The sequence below is a fragment of the Equus asinus genome, chromosome 28 (genome assembly GCF_041296235.1).
Source record: "Equus asinus isolate D_3611 breed Donkey chromosome 28, EquAss-T2T_v2, whole genome shotgun sequence".
NCBI lineage: Eukaryota > Metazoa > Chordata > Mammalia > Perissodactyla > Equidae > Equus > Equus asinus.
The window spans coordinates 43,839,744-43,857,804 of NC_091817.1; the positions used below are offsets into that span (position 1 = coordinate 43,839,744).

At 49.0% G+C, this 18,061-nt stretch overlaps 1 protein-coding gene across 3 annotated transcripts in view; it reads left to right on the top strand.

The window, feature by feature from the left end:
• The first annotated feature begins 225 nt into the window (after positions 1–225).
• The window catches only part of BCO1 (beta-carotene oxygenase 1), a 36,372-nt gene continuing 18,536 nt past the window's right edge, over positions 226–18,061 (top strand). The window contains exons 1-5 of one of the 3 annotated variants that reach the window (XM_014844272.3): positions 226–499; positions 4,622–4,750; positions 12,882–13,011; positions 14,577–14,724; positions 16,361–16,508. In XM_014844272.3, the coding sequence (XP_014699758.1) occupies positions 436–499; positions 4,622–4,750; positions 12,882–13,011; positions 14,577–14,724; positions 16,361–16,508 (619 nt within the window). In that variant the 5' untranslated portion in view covers positions 226–435. The remainder of the gene's footprint in view (positions 500–4,621; positions 4,751–12,881; positions 13,012–14,576; positions 14,725–16,360; positions 16,509–18,061) is intronic. The other 2 variants (XM_044761564.2, XM_070500723.1) reach the window with 2 other exon arrangements.

The following is an 18,061-nucleotide window of genomic DNA, read 5'->3' on the forward strand; positions in this document are numbered from 1 at the left end:
CCATCTCCACCTCCTGAGTTGGATTATTTCAGACAACACACCTAAGCAGAATGCACGGCTAAATTATCCCACCAATTTAAACCCAGCAACAAACCAGCTTTTCTTGGTTAAGCCAAAAGTGAAACTGGAAAGGGAGAGTTAGGGCTACAGTAAGAGGATTAGAGATTAGCTAGGACACGTGGCTGGGGAACTGACCTTTGACCAAACATAAATAATGCCAGCGCAGCTTTCCCCGTGCCCGCGAAGAGATACCAGGCCCTCAGAGAGGGAAAAATCAAAGCGGCCACGAGGGAAAGGGCAGAGGGAAAAACGAGTGGCATCAGGAGGGAGGGAGGGAGAACAGGAAGGGAAGAAAAGGAGGGGCTGGGAGCAGCTGCTCAGACGCAGAGGAGCCTCTGTTCACTGTCAATATCACTCGCACCCGCGCCCCGTGCTATGGATGTTGGATTTGGCAGAAATAAGAAAGAACAGCTGGAGCCTGTGAGGGCCAGAGTGACAGGTGAGCATTTGGTATAAATAATTGGCTCTTCTTTTATGTTTACATGTTCACTTCTTTCCTGTTTATAAAAGTCACACTTATTGTAAATTATTTTTGGAAAACCTGGAAAACAGTAGATCGGGGGGAAATGACCCATAATCCAGACACATTCTCTGTGAAAATCTAGGTGTGCTTTTATACATTTTAACTCACAGTTTCCAAAGAGAGTCGTTCTCACTATTTCTAGGGGAAAATCGCGGGATTGCTGCAAACGGCATATGATCAGCGGGGTGATGCTGCAAGATGTGGTCCATTCCAAATGCAGGATATGTCTGTGCATATGTGTGCACCCTAAATTAATTTCAAAATGGCACGAGAAGCGTGGGTGAGCTCCCACCCCTGCACACGCACTGAGCCCCACGTGATCGCCTCTCAGGTGCCCCCAGGTGTGATTCGGCGCCTGAGTGCTGCAGGGCCAGGGAAACAGACCAGGAGTGGGACCCTCCGCAGGAACATCCCCTCGTGGGCTTTGTGTCTCCTTTATCTCTCTGGCTTTCTCCTGCTCTTCTGTGTTGCTGCTTTCCTGGTGCTGTCTTGTTTGGACTTCAAGGGCAGTGACTGTCCTGAACTCCCGGGTCCCAGAGTGGAGCCGGCTCAGTGTTGTGGGAACGGCTGAGTAGGTCCGCTCAGGCACAAGGGCACTTTCCTCTTTAGAGGCATGGACAGTGAGAGACAACAGCGTTCTTTGTGAGGAAAGTCAGATTGCAGCTTTTCAACCGGGGCACAGCCCTCGTGGCTTTTGAAACAAGAAATAGCTTTTTTGTACATTTTTTGTGATTACAAAGGTAATGTACAATTTATATCTATATCTGTGGGTATACGTTACATATATATGTATATGTATATATGTATATACATATATATAGTTTGGAAGTGCAAATGAGAACATAGAGGGAAATAAAAGTCAGCTATATTTCCATCTCTTAAGCTCTATTCATATTTGAATCTGTCTTTGAGTTTTTTGGGGTTTTTTTTCTGAGGAAGACTGGTCCTGAGCTAACATCTATTGCCAATCTTGCTCTTTTTGCTTGAGGAAGTTTGGCCCTGAGCTAACATCTGTGCCAATCTTCCTCTATTTTATGTGGGACACCGCCTCAGCATGGCTTGATGAGCAGTGCCATGTCTGCACCCGGGATCTGAACCTCCGAACCCTGGGCCGCTGAAGCAGAGCACATGAACCCAACCACTACACCACGGGGCCAGCCCCTTCTTTGAGTTTTTAAACGATAGCTACAGATAGTACAAAGATAGATTGATAGGCTATAAATATAAATATTTTTTTCAAAAAACATACACAGTTACTACTAATTTTTTATTTTTAAAAAGGATCCTACAGTACCTGTCCTTTCATGCTCTGGGGTGCCGTGAACATTTTGCTGTTACACCTCCCTTCACACCTTGTGTTTAGTGACTGCATGGAAATCCTTGGGAATTATAAAAAACAAGAATCCTAGAACCTACAAAGCTGAATGGATCCCTCCATCTACATCAGCTGTTCCCAAAGGATGGTCCCCAGACCGGCAGCCTCAGCATCACTCAGGCACTTGTCAGCATCACAGATTCCTAGTCTCCACTCCAGACCCACTGAAGCAGACACTCTGTGGGTAGAGCCCAGAAATCCATGTTTCCACAAGCCCTCTGGGGGCTTCCAAGTGTGAGGACCACAGCTGTAAATCACACTGCTCAGCAGATGTGAAGCTGAGGGCTAGAGACGGGCAGCGACATGCCCGAGGCCAGGCAGCCATCGGAAGACAGGTGACCCTCGTGCAGGCCTCCAGCCCTGGGTCAAGTCTAATCAGTGGGTCAGCGTCCACTGGCCGACAGCTACCTAAAGGTTGTGCCTGTGTGGACACGTCTGCCCGGGGAGGCCAGGCCACGGCTCTGGCTTCATGTCTGGCTGTGCGTTATTGGCTGAGACCTCCTGGGCAAGTTTTTTAAGCATTTCCTGCCTCAGTTTCCTCTTATGGCAAATGAAGTCATTGTGTACCTACCACAGAGGGTTGCTGCAATGAAGAAATAAGTGAATCCACCTTGAACAGAGTGCCTGGCACGTAAGTGCCAATCAACGTTCTTCTGATTATAGCTGGAGCTCTTACTATGTTCTCAGATTCATCTCCGGCTGCTCTGCCTCACCTGCTCCCTCTCCTGTGTCCTGGGTCTCTGTGAAGTGTTCTACCATTCACTTGGTTGTCCTAGGCATGAGGCTTGCCTGGTGTTTCTGAGTGCTTCCCTCCCCTATGCCCCAAATTTAGTCAAACTGAGTCCTGTCAGGTCTCTAGCCTCCAAGTCTCTGCTCCATCTGTTTTTCTCTGTCCCCACCACTGCCACCCACATCCTCTCTCTGGTCTTCCTACCTCCCCTTGGCTCTTCACTCTGCCCTGCCGTCCACACGCCACACCACAGAGACTTTTTCTTTTTCTTTTGCTGAGGAAGATTCACCCTGAGCTAACATCTGTTCCCAATCTTCCTCTTTTCGTATGTGGGTTGCTACCACAGCACGGCCACTGACAAATGGTGTAGGTCTGCACCCGGGGAACTGAACCTGGGCCACTGAAATGGAGCATGCCAAACTTAACCACTAGGGCACCAGGGCTGGCCCCAGAGACAACTTTTGAAACCTCAAATCGGAGCATATTCCACTTATACAAAATGTCCAGAATAAGTAAATCTGTAGAGGCAGGAAGTAGATTAGTGGTTGCCAGGTTCTGGGGGGAAGGGAAACGGAGAGTGTCTGCCCAAAATGGCTGTGGGGTCTCCTCTGGGGACGATGAAAACGTTCTAGAGTTAGATAGTGGTGACAGCAGTACATCATTTTGAATGTACTGAAAACCTCTGAACCGTACACTTTAAAATGGTGGATTTTATGTTATGTGAATTTTGTCCCAATAAAATAATCACAAAATAAAAACCCGATGCTGTCATTCCATGATAACTGTCAAAGGTGTCCCGTTCCTCTGAGGCCCAAATCAAAGCCCTTGGTGTGGTCTTGTCGACCTTTGCCACTTGACCTCTGCTTAAGTCCCCAGCCTCATAACTTAATGACATCCATGCTTGAAAATCACCGCTCAGTCTCATGAAGCAGTTTGCACATCCCCTGGTCTTTGAACTGATCTTTGATCTCTTGGTTCATGTTTCTCCAGAGATAAGAAGTCAGGTGTAAGTAGTTTATTTGGGACGTGATGCCAAGCTCAAGTGGGAGGGAAGCCAATAAAAGGGGCATTCTCAAGCCATTGGCCACCAGGAGCCATCGGAGCTGAATGCTCTAGGCCTCATGTAGAACATGCTTGCGTTGTCCCAGCTGAGGGCCAGGGGTGGTGGCGTTTGTCCCCCAACTCCCCATCCATTGTTAGGCAAGAGCCACTCCCCAGGGCATTAATCCTCCAAGGTGCTCCCAGCTTGTCTGGTGCGTGGGCTGAGCAGCTCCCACGGTGAGAACAAAGCCCCCAGGCAGAGAGCTGCAGCTATTTGCAGAAAGCAGCCTTCAGGGGGACGTGAATGCCAAGGGGACACGGGCGGGCCACCAACAGCACCTGCTGCAGCCCCCTATCTCTAGAGCAGGACTGTCCAACAGAAATAGAATGCATGCCATGGGTATCACTCTGAGTCTTCTGATAGCCGCACTCAAAAAAGTAGAAAGAAATAAGTAAAATGAATTTTAATGGTATATTTTATTTAACACAACATATCCAAAACATTATCAGGTCAACATCTAATCAATATTTTAAAAATTGCTGATGGGATATTTTACTTTTTTTTCATACCAAGTCTTTGAAATCTGGTCCTGTTCCATGCAGCACCCCTGCAGAGCGTGTCACATGGCCTCTGTGACAGCGTATTTTGAGTGTCTGTTGATTCCTCCGTCTCTGTCTCTCAATGGATGGTGAGCATCTTGAGGACCGGGGTGATGTCTATTCGTCTTGGTGTCCTTGGTACTAGCACAGTACCAGGCGTGTTTCCGGAGATGAGTAAACGGATGGATGCAGAGAGTGGTGTTGGGGCTCTGTGGCCTCCATTCCCTTCCACAGCCATTTCTTCTGGCTTCTTGGTTTGGACGCGGAAACTGAACATTCTTTCCCTTAATAGGCAAGATTCCAACATGGCTGCAGGGAATGCTGCTTCGCAACGGGCCTGGGATGCACACAGTGGGAGAGACCAGATACAACCACTGGTTTGATGGGCTGGCCTTGCTGCACAGCTTCACCATCAGAGATGGTAAGAACCCTGTATTGGTTTGCTGTTGCTGCTGGAACAAACGTCCACAAATTGAGTAGCTTAAAATAACACAAATTTATTCTCTCACAGTTCTGGAAATTGGAAGTCTAAAATGGGCTTCACTGGGCTAAAATCAGGGTGTTGGCAGGGCTGTGTTCCTACTGGAGACTCCAGGGAGAGAATCTATTTCCTTGCCTTTTCCAGGTTCTGGAAGGCGCCTGCATTCCTTGGCTTGTGGCCCCATCTCTGCCTTCAAAGCCAGCAGTGTAGCATCTTGCAGTCTCTCTATCTCTCTCTCTCTCTGTCTTTTTCCCTCTCTCTCCTTGCTTCTGTCACTGCCAGAGAAGGAGTGCTCTGACTCTGACCCTCCTGTCTCCCCCTTATAAGGACCGTTGTGATGACATTGGGCCCTCCCAGATAATCCAGGATAATCGCCTTTATCGAGATCCTTAATTTCATCACATCTGTACCGTCTCTTTTGCCACATCAGGTAACATAGTCACCAGTTCCAAAGATTAGAACACGGTCATCTTGGGGAAGCCATTATTCAGCCCACCCTAAGCACAAACCTCCCTGGAGAGGTGCCAAGGTTCTTTTTCAAAGAGCTCAACTTGCAAGAGAATTGGCATTCTCCATGAGGCGGGCAGGAGCGGCTGGAGACTGCAGGCTTTGGAATCAGACACACGTCAAATCCAAAAAGGAAGACTCGAGCTGAAAAGAGCCGAGCTGAATGGCTTGCTCCCTGGGCGAGAGAGAGTCAGGTCACTCAAGCCCCAAGCTTGAGTCAGCGGCTCTCCCTGAGCGGACTGAATATGGGGCAGAAAGGAGAAAATGCCACAATGAGGGCGAAACCCTAAGATCAGGTGACTGGCTCAAGAGTGGATTGTGACCTGTTTGCTGTTGGCCCTTGAGCTGGCTTATGTCACACGAGCACGAGGTGAGCTCTGGTCCAAGAGGTCCAGGATGGGTTGCATGAGGCTTTAGTAGGCTCAGAGTCACATGGTGAGGAAATTCATGTCCAAGTGCTTCAGCTGGGTGAGATTTTTCTTTAACCCCTGTGTTCCGGCATGGCAGACTATGGTCACTCCGCCACCCTCGGCCTTCGGGTCCTTCTCAGTATAAAGGCTTGATCTTCCCCTTTGGAGAACTGTGGTGATGACTAGAAGTACTGGGGGCCTAGCAAGGGCCTGACACCTGGGAGATGCTCAGTCGGTTACAAACCACCATCATTGTTGCCAGGTTTGAATCCCAGATCCACCATCCTAGCTCATAGGTACCCAAGCTGTGTGACTTTGGCCAAGTGAAGGACCCTCTCTGTGTCTCAGTCTCCCGTAGAGTCTCTTACAAAATGAAGATATTCGTTGCATATCGCAGAGAGCTGCTGTGGAATTTAAATAAACTAATATGTATAAGGAGCTTTGTAGAATGTCTGGCATGTAATATGTACTTGATAAGCATTAGCTATTATTTTTGTATAACTGTTATTTCTTTCAAGTCAGTCGGCAATTATTTTTTGAGTGCAGACTCTATGCCAGTGACTTGCTCTGATATTTCATGAATGGAGACAACATGTGTGAAAACCATGAGCTCTGAGTTTGCAAAAACCTACAGATTTTACTGAGACTCAGCTACACAGGGGGTGTTGCGTATTTCCTGACAGCCCTAAGCCTCAACGATGCCCTCCTTTTCAGACAGAGTCACTAAGGATTCCTGGGGAAATGAACGCCGTTCTGGCTGAGGTGTGGGAGAGGGCAAGGTACCAGTGGCTCCTTTCTGTGTGGCCCTGCCTCACCGGTCCTTCGCGGTGCATTTCCCATGCTCACATTAACGATGGGTGGGAGTATCCTTGTCCCCTCTTTGCAGACATAGAAGTTGAAACCTTAGAGAGGTAGAGCGACTTGTCCAAGGGCACCTATGTAGGCTGAGATCCGACTTTTGTTGTCTGGAGTTCAAGTTTGCAACCACCTCCCCTGTCCTAACCCCAGCACACACACACCAACTACTTGAGAAACGGCAGGTTGCTTAAGTGACCCCTCACAGCTTACTGGGTGGTGGCTCCCGCCTCCTTCCATAGAGACCAGGAGGGATGAGGGCACCGGCAGGGGATGACGGAGCCATGGCTGTCTTGCAGAAGCTTGGCCATCCACCAAAACCCCTGAGTGGGATAAATAGGCAAGTGACCAAAGCCATCCCATGCTGCTTAGACTTTCTCAAGGCTTCTAGTAGGTTTTCAAACTAAAAATCCATTGTCAAAGGTAAGTAGCTGTTCTGTATCTTTTTATGGGCTGGTCAGTCAGGTGCAGCCGCAAGAGGAGGCAAGGAGAGGCTCAGGGGACAGGAGCACACGGCGCCTCCCAAGGCCACGTGGGATAATACCAGGGGGTCAGGAGGCAGCAGACAGGAGTGGGGTGAACACTCAGGCTGGGGCCATCACTGGGGTTCCCGTGGGAAAGGCAGACAGGGCGGAGGGAATGGTCTGGGATGGGAGAGTTTGGATAACACCCTCAGGCTTGGGCTCTAGCAGTGGTCCCTAGGTGCCTGCTACCTGGCCCTGATGGTTAAGGCCGAGGGATGCTGCCTCCTGGGGTGCGTGGACCAAGTGGAGGAGGTCTGGCCCTGGGCTGGTTCGTTTGCATATCAAAGACTTGCTGGGCCCCTTGCCACCTCTAGGAATTGGCTAATCCAGGGAGAAACAGTCTCTCCCCAGCCAGAAAGGTTTCTTAAGATGTTACAACATCATAATACACCGAAAATAAAAAGTATATACAATACAGCAGCATGAAAGACTCAGTCCTATTCATAATCTGGAGCTGGCTGGAAGATGAGAAGTATGGAGAGTATGCCCAATATCACGCCTTCCCTGTCCTGCTTCTTTTTTTTTAGTGAGGAAGATTGGCCCTGAGCTAACATCTGTGCCAGTCTTCCTCTACTTTGTATGTGGGATGCCACCACAGCACGGCTTGATGAGTGGTGTACAGGTCTGCGCCCGGGATCCAAACCTGGGAACCCTGGGCTGCCAAATCAGAGCATGAGAATTTAACCACTGCACCACCGGGCCGGCCCCTTCTCTGTCCTGCTCTTGAACCCAGCATGTGTCAAGGGTGTATGCCCTCACTCTGCTTTGTGATGATCAGTTTGTCATTCTCCAGTACAGGGTGGAGGGCCCCAAAATGCAGGGTTCCTGTTCAAATGGTTGTATCTTCATCACCAAGCATGGGGCCCAGCCCAGAGGGCACTTGGAAGCTCTGTAGGGAGCTGGAATGGTATGGATGAGGCAAAGACAGTTTCGGTAGAAGGAAGCAACATGTCCCAACCCATCTCTTTGTCACTCGCCTCAGGAGGTGCTTGCTGGCCACTTGCATAAGTTCTTTGTACCCATCCACAACTCAGCCCTCACTACAGCTCCTGAGGAGGGTACCCCTGCTACCATCTTGATTTTACAGATGTGAGTCTAAGACCCAGACAGGCCAAGGAACTTGCCCAAATGCACACAGCTGAGAAACAGTGGTGGTCAAATACAGACCCCGTACTCTCCAAATCCAGAATCCCGAGTCCTAACCATTATGCAGTTCTGCTCCCTTTCCCCCTTTCTGCCAGCTACTGTCTCTCCCCATTTCTCCAGCCCAATCCTCTCGAGGCTGCCAGATAGCCAATGTTGGTGTGTCACGGCCTGGCCTCATTTCTCCTCTCCTCTAGGACTCTCAATGGCTCCCCATTGTCTAGCAGTGGAAATATAAACCTGAAACTTTAAGCCCTACTACACACGATTCTGGAGGGCACGCACAGGGCTTTCAGGGTCCTCTGATTTGCAGAGAACCCGAAGCCAGTAGTTCCCAAAAGGTGGTTTGTGGACCTGCTGCCTCAGAATCCCCCAGGATGCTCCTTGAAGCTGCAAATCCTGAGACCCCACCCAGGGCTTGAGTGACTCATAATCCCAAGGAATAGAGACAGAGCGTCTGTGTTTCTAACGCATTTCCCAGATGACCCTGAGCACACTGAGCTTGAGAAGACCTCCCCAGTGGCCCTCCTGCCTGGCTGCCCATCCCACCCAAGACCAAGCTCATCAGAGAGCCACGGGATGGGGCTCAGCCTCCCATAATCTTTTAAAAGCACCGGGTGACTCCAGTGTACAGCCAGCATGGGGAAGCTAAACTAGCGCCAACCAACGAGAAAAGACTCTAGAGCAAGAAAGTGAAAGACAGAAACGTGGTGTGTGGCCTTTGGCAGAGGCTAGGAGAGGGTAATGCTGTAAAAACTCACAAAGATTTGAATGGAAGAGGCAGAGCCGAGAAGGAGGAGCCAGGGAAGGGCGTGGGGGAGCGCTCTTTTCCGTAAGTCTAAAATTACTGCAAAGTAAAAAATGTCATGACGCACGCAGGCAGAGAGACGAGTGCACCCAGGTCTCTCTCAGCAATATATTTGATCATTTTCTACAGAGAGGCGAGGTTGTTGTCCCATGAAGATTTGAACATGTGAATTCCAAGAGCCAGGGTCACCAAGATTTCGAGGCGAAAAGAGCTCTCGAGAATTTAACATTTCCGAAACTGACTTTTTCAATTGTTATAATTCCAAAGTAGCCTTTTGGAAAGCTTCCTTTGAAAGCAACACACATACACATGTATACATAAATATATGTGTTTGTGTGTATATATAGAGAGATATATAGATCCCTCCCCCACCCCCCCAAACTATCCAACGGGAACCAGTTCTCAAAGCTCCCAGCCAGAAGCCTGTTTGTTTACTCGTGTCCGTTTAGAAGGAATGTGGCTAATTGGGCTCTCCCTCGAGCAGGGTGGTGGGGAATGCATGGTCCTCAAATTTGAGTGTCAGCTTGAGCAATTCCAGAGACACATTTTCCTAGGGCCCCCAGGGCTCCGTGCTCTGGGGTTGGTTGTTTATAGGAAATGGGCCGCCTGCCGACAACCAGCCTGGGCCCTGTGTTTACATTTCAAGTGAACAGAATTCAGCATTTTAGGCAAAGCACTACAGGTCCCAAAGCACCTTAGCCAGTGCCTGTGGGTGGCGACTCTCAGAGAGAGTGACCAGCAAAGGACAGGCTGGCTCCAGGGAGACCAGTGGCCCTAAGGCAGGTTCTGTGTAGCACGCGGCTGAGGACCAGTGGGTGTGGCCTCACCGACCATAGGTGAGTCTTCCTGTCTCCAGGATTTTGTTGGACAATCCAGCAGCCATGCTGTGTGCCAACGGGCCAAGCTCCTTCTGTCATCCCATCTCGTTTAAAACTGCCAGCCCTAGTTGGGGAGGACTGTGTGATCCCCAACTTCCAGCTGAGAAAACTGAGGCTCAATGAGATGAAGAGACCCGCCCAAGGTCACAAGCCTTGGACTGGGACTAACCCTAGAGCCAAAGCCTTGCCCACTCTACCTACTGCATCTCAACAGTAGATGTGGCCTTTATTGAGCACCTACTATGTGCTACATGCTTTACAGGCTCCAACGTCACATCAGCTCTGTAAAGAACATGTGGTCCTCACGTCAGAGCAGAGAGGACTGAGCCCTGATTCTGACACAAAGTCAAGGGCACGGCCAGTAGATGAGAGCAAGGGTTCACATCCACACGGCATCCACGTGGAGACCTGAACCTCCTCAGGGGTAGAGATCTTGCCTGTCCTGCTCACCATTATATTCCCCACTTCCTGGCCTTTCAAGGTGTTTAATAAGTACTGGTTGAATGCATGAACCTAGCGCCCTGTTAACCCCGGAGCCAGGGCCCCTGACCATCCCTTCAGATTTCTTCCTGCTGCCCCAGGAACAGAGTTCCCTCTACTGAAATATCTCAGAGAGACGCATTCACAGTAGCCACCTCCCAAAAGATGTTTGAGAAGAGGATAGATGATTGTCTGCCCCTTAGGGACACACGACTTGCCTCCCGAAGACTAGAGAAAGAACTAGAAGGTCTTTCATGGCCTCTTCCAATTTTATTATGATTACCATTACCGTCATTGTTATTATTTCCGCAGAAGTGCACAGGTGGAGTCATTACCCCTGAAACATCCGCTCACATCCTTTGGAGATGGATGGGAAGACACAACCCCAAGACCAAAACTGGTCAAGGCTGTTAGAAGTCAAGATAGTGGTTCCCCTGCGGGAGAGAGGCTAGAGACTGGACGAGACATGAGGGGGCTGCCTGTGTTCTGTTTCTTGATTGGGATATCGTTTACAGGGGTAGCTTCAGTTTGTGACACTTTATCAAACCATACAGTATGGCAGCACATTTCTATAGGTGTATTCTTAATAACAAGGATCACACAGAATGGTCATACTGACTGTGGTCGCTGTGTCAGAATCTTTGAATCCAGTTTACCGCTCACTAGCTGAGTGGCTTAAGGCAAGGCACTTAATCTCTCTGTGCCTCAATTTTTTTAGCTGAGAAATGGGTCTGCAGGGCCACTGAGCACCCAAACCCTTTGTACTTCATGTGTTAAGAACATCTAAGCCCATCATTGCAGCAGTGGATGGATGATGGGCACTTCTCTGATCAACCTTTTTTTACGGGAACAAAATATCAGTATGTCCTGAGCCCTAATTTTTTGCGTATTATAATTGTACCAACATTGGAAGTGTATCTTATACTACCGCAAGAAATGTGTTCCTTAGGGGGGAAAAATCGACATAACGTCACTTGCTAATTAAAAGCAAAATCAAAGAAAACAAAAAAATCCAGAGGTTTCAAATTGCCCACCAAATGAAGTTCCAAAGCCTTGGTATTCGCAGTCCTGCGGACCCGCTGGGGCCCCCACCTCACCCTCCTCTCCTTCCTGCTGTTCCGGAGCCCCTACCTGCTGCTCCAGCCCACCTGACCCAGCTCCTGCGGGAAGTGGGCTGCATTCCCCACCTCCAGGCCTGTCCTTACAGATTGCCTGGGAAGAATGAACGGGAACACCCTACCCTCTCTCCTATTCCTGCCCCTCAAGCTATGGTGGTCAAATTTTACTCATCCTTCAAGGGCTATTTCAAGTGCCACCTCCTCCGCGAAGCCTCTCCTGATCCGTCCATTCCCAGCTGGGCCTCCTCTGCTCTCTCCTCCCTCCCCCCTCCACTCCTCCTTTCTCTCCTCCTTCTTTCCCCAAAAGGAACATGTGAGCATGTTATATGTTACTCTACCTGGTGAAAGGGTCTTTACAGTTGTGATTAAGTGAAAGCCTCGAGATGGGAGATTTTCCTGGATTATCAGGGTGGGCTCAGTGTAATCAGAGTTATCTCGAGGGAAAGAGGAAGGCAGGAGGGTCAGAGTCAGAGAAGATGTGACAACTGAAACAGAGGTCAGAGTGATGTGGCCACCAGCCAAAGAACGCAGGCAACTTCTAGAAGTGAGAAAAGCAAAGAATGGGTTCTCTCCTGGAGCCTCCAGAGGAACCAGCCCTGCCGACACCTTGATTTTAGCTCCGTGAGCCCCATTTCGGACTGTGTCTTCCAACACAGTAAGATAACAGGTTTGTGTTGTTTTAAGCCACTAAGTTTATGGTAACTTGTTACAGCAGCAAGAGGAACCTAAGGTTGGTCTTGATGGGCTGGTCCAGAGTCTCTTCTTTTATGCCATGAGTTGGATTGTCTCTGGTGTCTAGGTGAATTAGACACCAGCACCTGGGCTGACCCTCCTCCGCATGCAGGATTGGGTGTTAGGTCACCCTCCGGTTGCAGTAGGTATGAAATGTTACTCTAGGGGCTGAAATTGCCCATGGAAGGCTCCCAGGACTGAACCAGGCCCTGGGGAAACCCAGCCCAAGTGTGAGGCCTTCTGGACCAGTCCTCCAAATGTGGACCTTACCTGGAGGGATACCAACATGGCGGAAGGGATGGTCACGGCCTGGGTCAGTGCCTCTCTGCTGAGTAGTGCTGGGCAAGGTGACTGAACCTCTCTGAGCCTCAATTCCCTCATCCGTAAAACAGAGCTAATAGGAATACTTACCTGCCGTGTTGTTGTAAGTCTCAAGGGAAGGAATGTGTGTGAGAGCACGCCCCCAGCGCTCCTTATATCGGGCACACACATTAACGGGAACTGTCCTCATGGACTCACCCCGCCTTCCCCCGCTAAAACCCCTGGAATGGCCGAAATCGACTTTAAAGCCCTGTAAAGGGGTCCGCCTGGAATGATTCCGCTGCTTCTCTTTCAGGTGAAGTCTATTACAGGAGCAAATACCTGAGAAGCGATACCTACAACGCCAACATCGAGGCCAACAGGATCGTGGTGTCAGAGTTTGGAACGATGGCCTATCCGGACCCCTGCAAAAACATATTTTCCAAGTAAATGTCCATTTTGAATCTGGTCGTGCTTTTCAATATCCTTAATGATCAAAACAACCAACATTCGCATCTCTGCTCATTCTCTTTCGGGTGGATGAAAACCTGCCCATGCTTGCCTGGGCTCATATACGCTATGCAGTTCTTGACCACTGACAGCAAGAGAGGCAAAACGCATCTGACAGATGAGTGGTTATTCTCCCACATGACCGGTGGGAGAGCAATCTGGAATTATCTATCTAAATTACCAGTATACGTCCCCTCAGTCTAGAGGGACACTTGCTTGTGTTTGAAATGACAAATGCATGAGGTTATTCAAGGCTGCGTTATTTGTTACAGTGAGGAAAATAACCCAGATGTTCATCATCAGAGGAGTGGTTAGATAAATAACAGTAAGACTATACAAGAAAATATCAGGCAGAAGCCAAAAGGAATGAGGATGCTCTCTATGTATTGAATGGAAAGATTTCCAAGATACATTGTTAAGTGGAAAAAGCATATAGTATGCTATATGTTGTCTACAAAAGCAGGAGGAAGTCTAGATTTATTTTTGCTTGTATGTGCATAAGGAAATTCACTGGATACATAAGGGAGTGGGAAATTGAGAAGTGGGGGAAAAGAATAAGGGAAGATTTTTAGCTGTATATATTTTAAATGATCTGGGTTTATGATGCATGTGAATGTATTACATATTGGGCAATTAAATTAAATTGTTGGCCAGGGGATCAAGTCTGCCATCGGTATCTCTTATAACACTCTTTAGACGTAGAAGAGTCATGAAATGTTCGGGGTAGACTGGCCCAGAAATGGAAGAGTGCTTCTGCTCTTCCAAAACTGACATCATCTCTCCAGTTCCAGTATCCACTGCTGGGGCTGCCACACAGCAAGCATCCAACTCACATTTGCAGATGGGGGAGGAGCCAGTAAGAGGGGGGGAGGGGGCGGGAATGAATTTAAAACGGGGACCTGGGAGGCATCCTTGCTGTTGCACTATTTGCCAGTAGGGGGAGCACTAACCAACACGTGGATCCAGAATTTTTCTTTCTTCCTGCTTTGAGTTCGCCTTGTAGTCGAATTAATTTTGAGTTCCTAAGTCATAATTTGTATGCTTTCCTTTTTTAAAAAACTAATTTCCTGGACAAATTTGAGGCAACCAGTATGGACTCACTTTCCTGCCAAAAGGGGGGTTTTGCTAGTCTGTGGGGGCCATTATGGGTACATGTATGATTTCTGTAGAGCTTCTTAAGATATTTCAGAACCACCCACCAGCTCTTGCTGCTTCTGGTGCAGGAGACCTTCGGATTTTTGAGATCCCAGGAGGGCTCCACTGACGGCCGTGTTGTCCCAGCTGACTCACTTCTTAGCTGATTCAACATGATAGGATCTTTGGGCAACTTGATATCTGAGTCATCAGGATTCCATCAAATGACCTGTTGGGACCCAGTGCTTTTTCTCCCTTAGTTGAAGTAGAGTGTTGTAAATAGTAGGAAAACCAAAGTCATCCCGAGCAGAACTTTCCAGCTGGGTGGACACAGCCATTGACCCCGTTGCTTTGCTGTCCTCCCCAGAGCTTTCTCCTACCTGTCCCACACCATCCCCGATTTCACAGACAACTGCCTGATTAACATCATGAAGTGTGGAGAAGACTTCTATGCGACCACCGAGACCAATTACATCAGGAAAATCAACCCACAGACTCTGGAAACCCTGGAGAAGGTATCAATGAATTGACAACCGGTATCACTTCCTGGTTCATGAAAAGATCCCCTGGGCGAGGGCAGGTGGCCCGCAGGAACTTACAGGAGGAGCCCCTCCTCTGATGCCCTTGGATCTTAAGCTTCCCCAGCACAGCAGTTAGCACTAGAGTCTAAGTTCCCTGTGGGCAGGGACAGCATCGTTTCATCATTGTGTCTGAATTCACTCCTAGGGCTCCCATAACAAAGTACCACAAACTACGTGGCTTAAAATAACAGAAGTGTCTTCTCTCACAGTTCTGGAGGCTGGAAGTCTGAAATCAAGATGTCAGCAGGGCCCTGCTCCCTCTGAAGCCTCTAGGGGAGGATCCTTCCTTGCTTCTCCCAGCTTCTGGTGGTTTCCAGCAATCTTTGGTGTTCCTGGCTTGTAGATGCATCACTCTAGTCTTTTATAATGATGTAAATCATTGGATTAAGGCCCACCCTAATCCAGCATGACTTCATCTTAACTTGATTACGTCTATACAGACCCTCTTTCCAAATAAGGTGACATTCACAGTACCTAGGAGTTAGGACTTCAACGTTATCTTTCTTTTTGGAAGACATAATTCAGCTGATAACAGGGTCTGTAGTGCTTGGCCTTGAGTGGGAGCTCCATGGGAGTGTGAATGAATGAATGTGCTGGAACACCCAGGACTCACTCCCAGCAGCCTTACCTTGTATTGACCTGAAGAGGGAGGCATTAGGCAGAGAGCAAGGGTACAAAAATAAATGCCCACGTAGATGCCTTTCCTGGGCAGGATCAAGTCAACACTTTCGTGAAAATCAATAGACCTGCTTTTAGTTTTCTCCGGCCGGCTGTTCGAAGCCTCGATGTCTCCGTAATACATCTTACCCATCTGTTAAAGGCAGTGCTTTTCTTAGCTGTCAAATTGTGTCCAGCTCCTTTTAAGCGAGGTGGCGTGGGTCCAATTGATGTATGCTTTCCACAACGCTACAGAGAGGAAACACTCAGAGAGAATGGAGAATTGCCTGACTTTTGGCCGGAGGCTGTGCTATTCTGGGGGAGGAAGGGCGGACAGTCAGTTCCCCGGCTACCCCATTGTTCTACGGTTGTGGCCTGTTCCTAGTGGGGGTCATTATTGAGCTTGTTAATCCAGTGTCTTTGACCAAATGTTTTTGTAACCTCTCCATTCCCAGAATAATCCTATGAGAGAGTCCTGGAGATTTATGCCTCTGTGGAATGCAAAAGGAGAGAATTTAAATGACTTAACCAGAATGACACAGAGCAGTAGCCAAGATTAGCTCTAAGGCTGCCTCTCTGCCCTAGTGGTTGCTCAGAGCTCTCTGCAGTGAGGCATCCCATCTCTGTGCCTGCTGAGGACCCCAGCAGGGCCAGGGGCAGGATCAGAACAACTGCCACGGAGAACACACGCAGCTTGTCAACCCTCCTGCAACTGATTTGCTCTAGGAGCCCCCCGTGAGGTTCTATCAGGTCGCAAGAGCAAATGTCCTCTTTAAAGGTGAAGTCTGCCTTATTTTCAGATCAGGAGATGCGCCAAAATAGCCATCATCTCTCCGAACCTAGAATCAGTCAGCTTTTCATGGGATTTCATTCTCTCCCATTTTTAAAACCAGGTGACTGTCGTATTTTGCAGGTTGATTATCGCAAGTATGTGGCTGTAAATGTGGCAACGTCACATCCTCATTATGATGCAGCTGGAAATGTTCTCAACATGGGCACATCCATCGTAGACAAGGGGAAGACAAAATATGTGATCTTTAAGATCCCTGCCACAGTACCAGGTCGGTCATTCTGGGATATAGCGAAGCACAGATTCGAAGGGTGGCTCCTTCTGAAGAGTTCTGATTTTACTTGACGACGCAAGACTGAATCTGACACTTTCCCTCCTAGATGACTCAGATGACCATGAACTCACTTCTCTCCTTTAGGAGAAAAGAGGAGCTATGAGGCTTCCTCCTAGAAGAAGTGAATTCCTTTACTATTCTCACCTCTTTTTCTTTAGGCTCCAGCTCATTAATTCATTAATTTACCCATCATTCATCCATCATCTGTCCATCATTCCTTCATCATCCATCTACCTGTCTGTCCATCCATCCATCTATTCATCCATCCATCCATTCATCCATTTATCCTATTTTAACCTTTTCTTTAGGCTCCAGTTCATTACTTTATGCATCATCCACCCATCTTCCCACCCACCCATTCATCCATCCATTTATCCATCATCCACCCACCCACCCACCCTTCCTTCCTCCCTTCCATCCATACATCCAGTCATTTTTTCAGTCTTCTGACAAACTTTTGTATGTCAGGGCTGTGCCTCCCACTTTCATCCCAGCACCTGAAGCCAGGCTCCCGGCTTGTTCAGGGAGCTCAGCCCTGCTGGGTTATCTTGCAGATCTCCACCCTGTTCTCGGGGCCTTCTGGACCTTGTCCACTTATGGCTGGGATCCTGGAGGGAAGCCCAGGCCAATTGTAATTGCACGTTCCTGAGGGGGAGGAGGGTGGGGCTCCTAGCCCTTATTTGTCCAGGACCCTCCTGGGAACCGCACCCAGGAGACCAGGCCTCTGAGGGCAGCTGGAGACAGTGCAGAACCACAAAGGTGCTTGGCCTGACCTTCTGGTTTAGGAAAACTGGTTTCCATCTGTGATCTCTGCTGGCTCCCCCACCCCTCCCCACCCCCGAGTCCTGTCAAGCTTCCTGAGCAAATTACCAGGCTCTGCTGACAGATGGGAGTCCCTGAGGTCAGAAGGTACAATGAGTATTCTTGTTAAATGGAACTCCCGTTAATTAAGCCAACGAAGGGATGTGGGGTCTAGCTTGGAATCCTAGAGCATCAGACCTGGGGATGGTCCAAGCATTCGAGTTTGCCACCTCCTATTGCAGAGGACGACTATAAGGCCCAGGGGAATCAGGTGACATGCCCACAGTCACGCAGCTTACAGGGCGGCCACCAGCTTCATGCAAGCAGCTCCCCTCTGAGCACCTGCTCCATGTGGATGGCTTCCCTGGAATTCACACCCGTCTCCTGCCTCCAGGGCCAGGGTGCTTTTCGTTTCAATTGCTTTGTGTTCCATTTGTTTGGGGAAGAAAAGAGCTAACCCATAACCCCACAGCAGCCCTCCCACCAGCCAGCTGTTTACAATGTGCACAGGTGGCCACAAGAAAGGTGGGGACGCTTGCAGATAACTCATTATAAACCAGCCCCGGGCCTGGGTGGGGAGACCATTTGGCCAGTGGGTGACTCACACTTGCAGAGGAAGAAGACTGAACGTATACTGAGCACCTCTGGTGTCTGGGCGCCGGGCGAGGTGCTGGACTACTCGGTGGTTT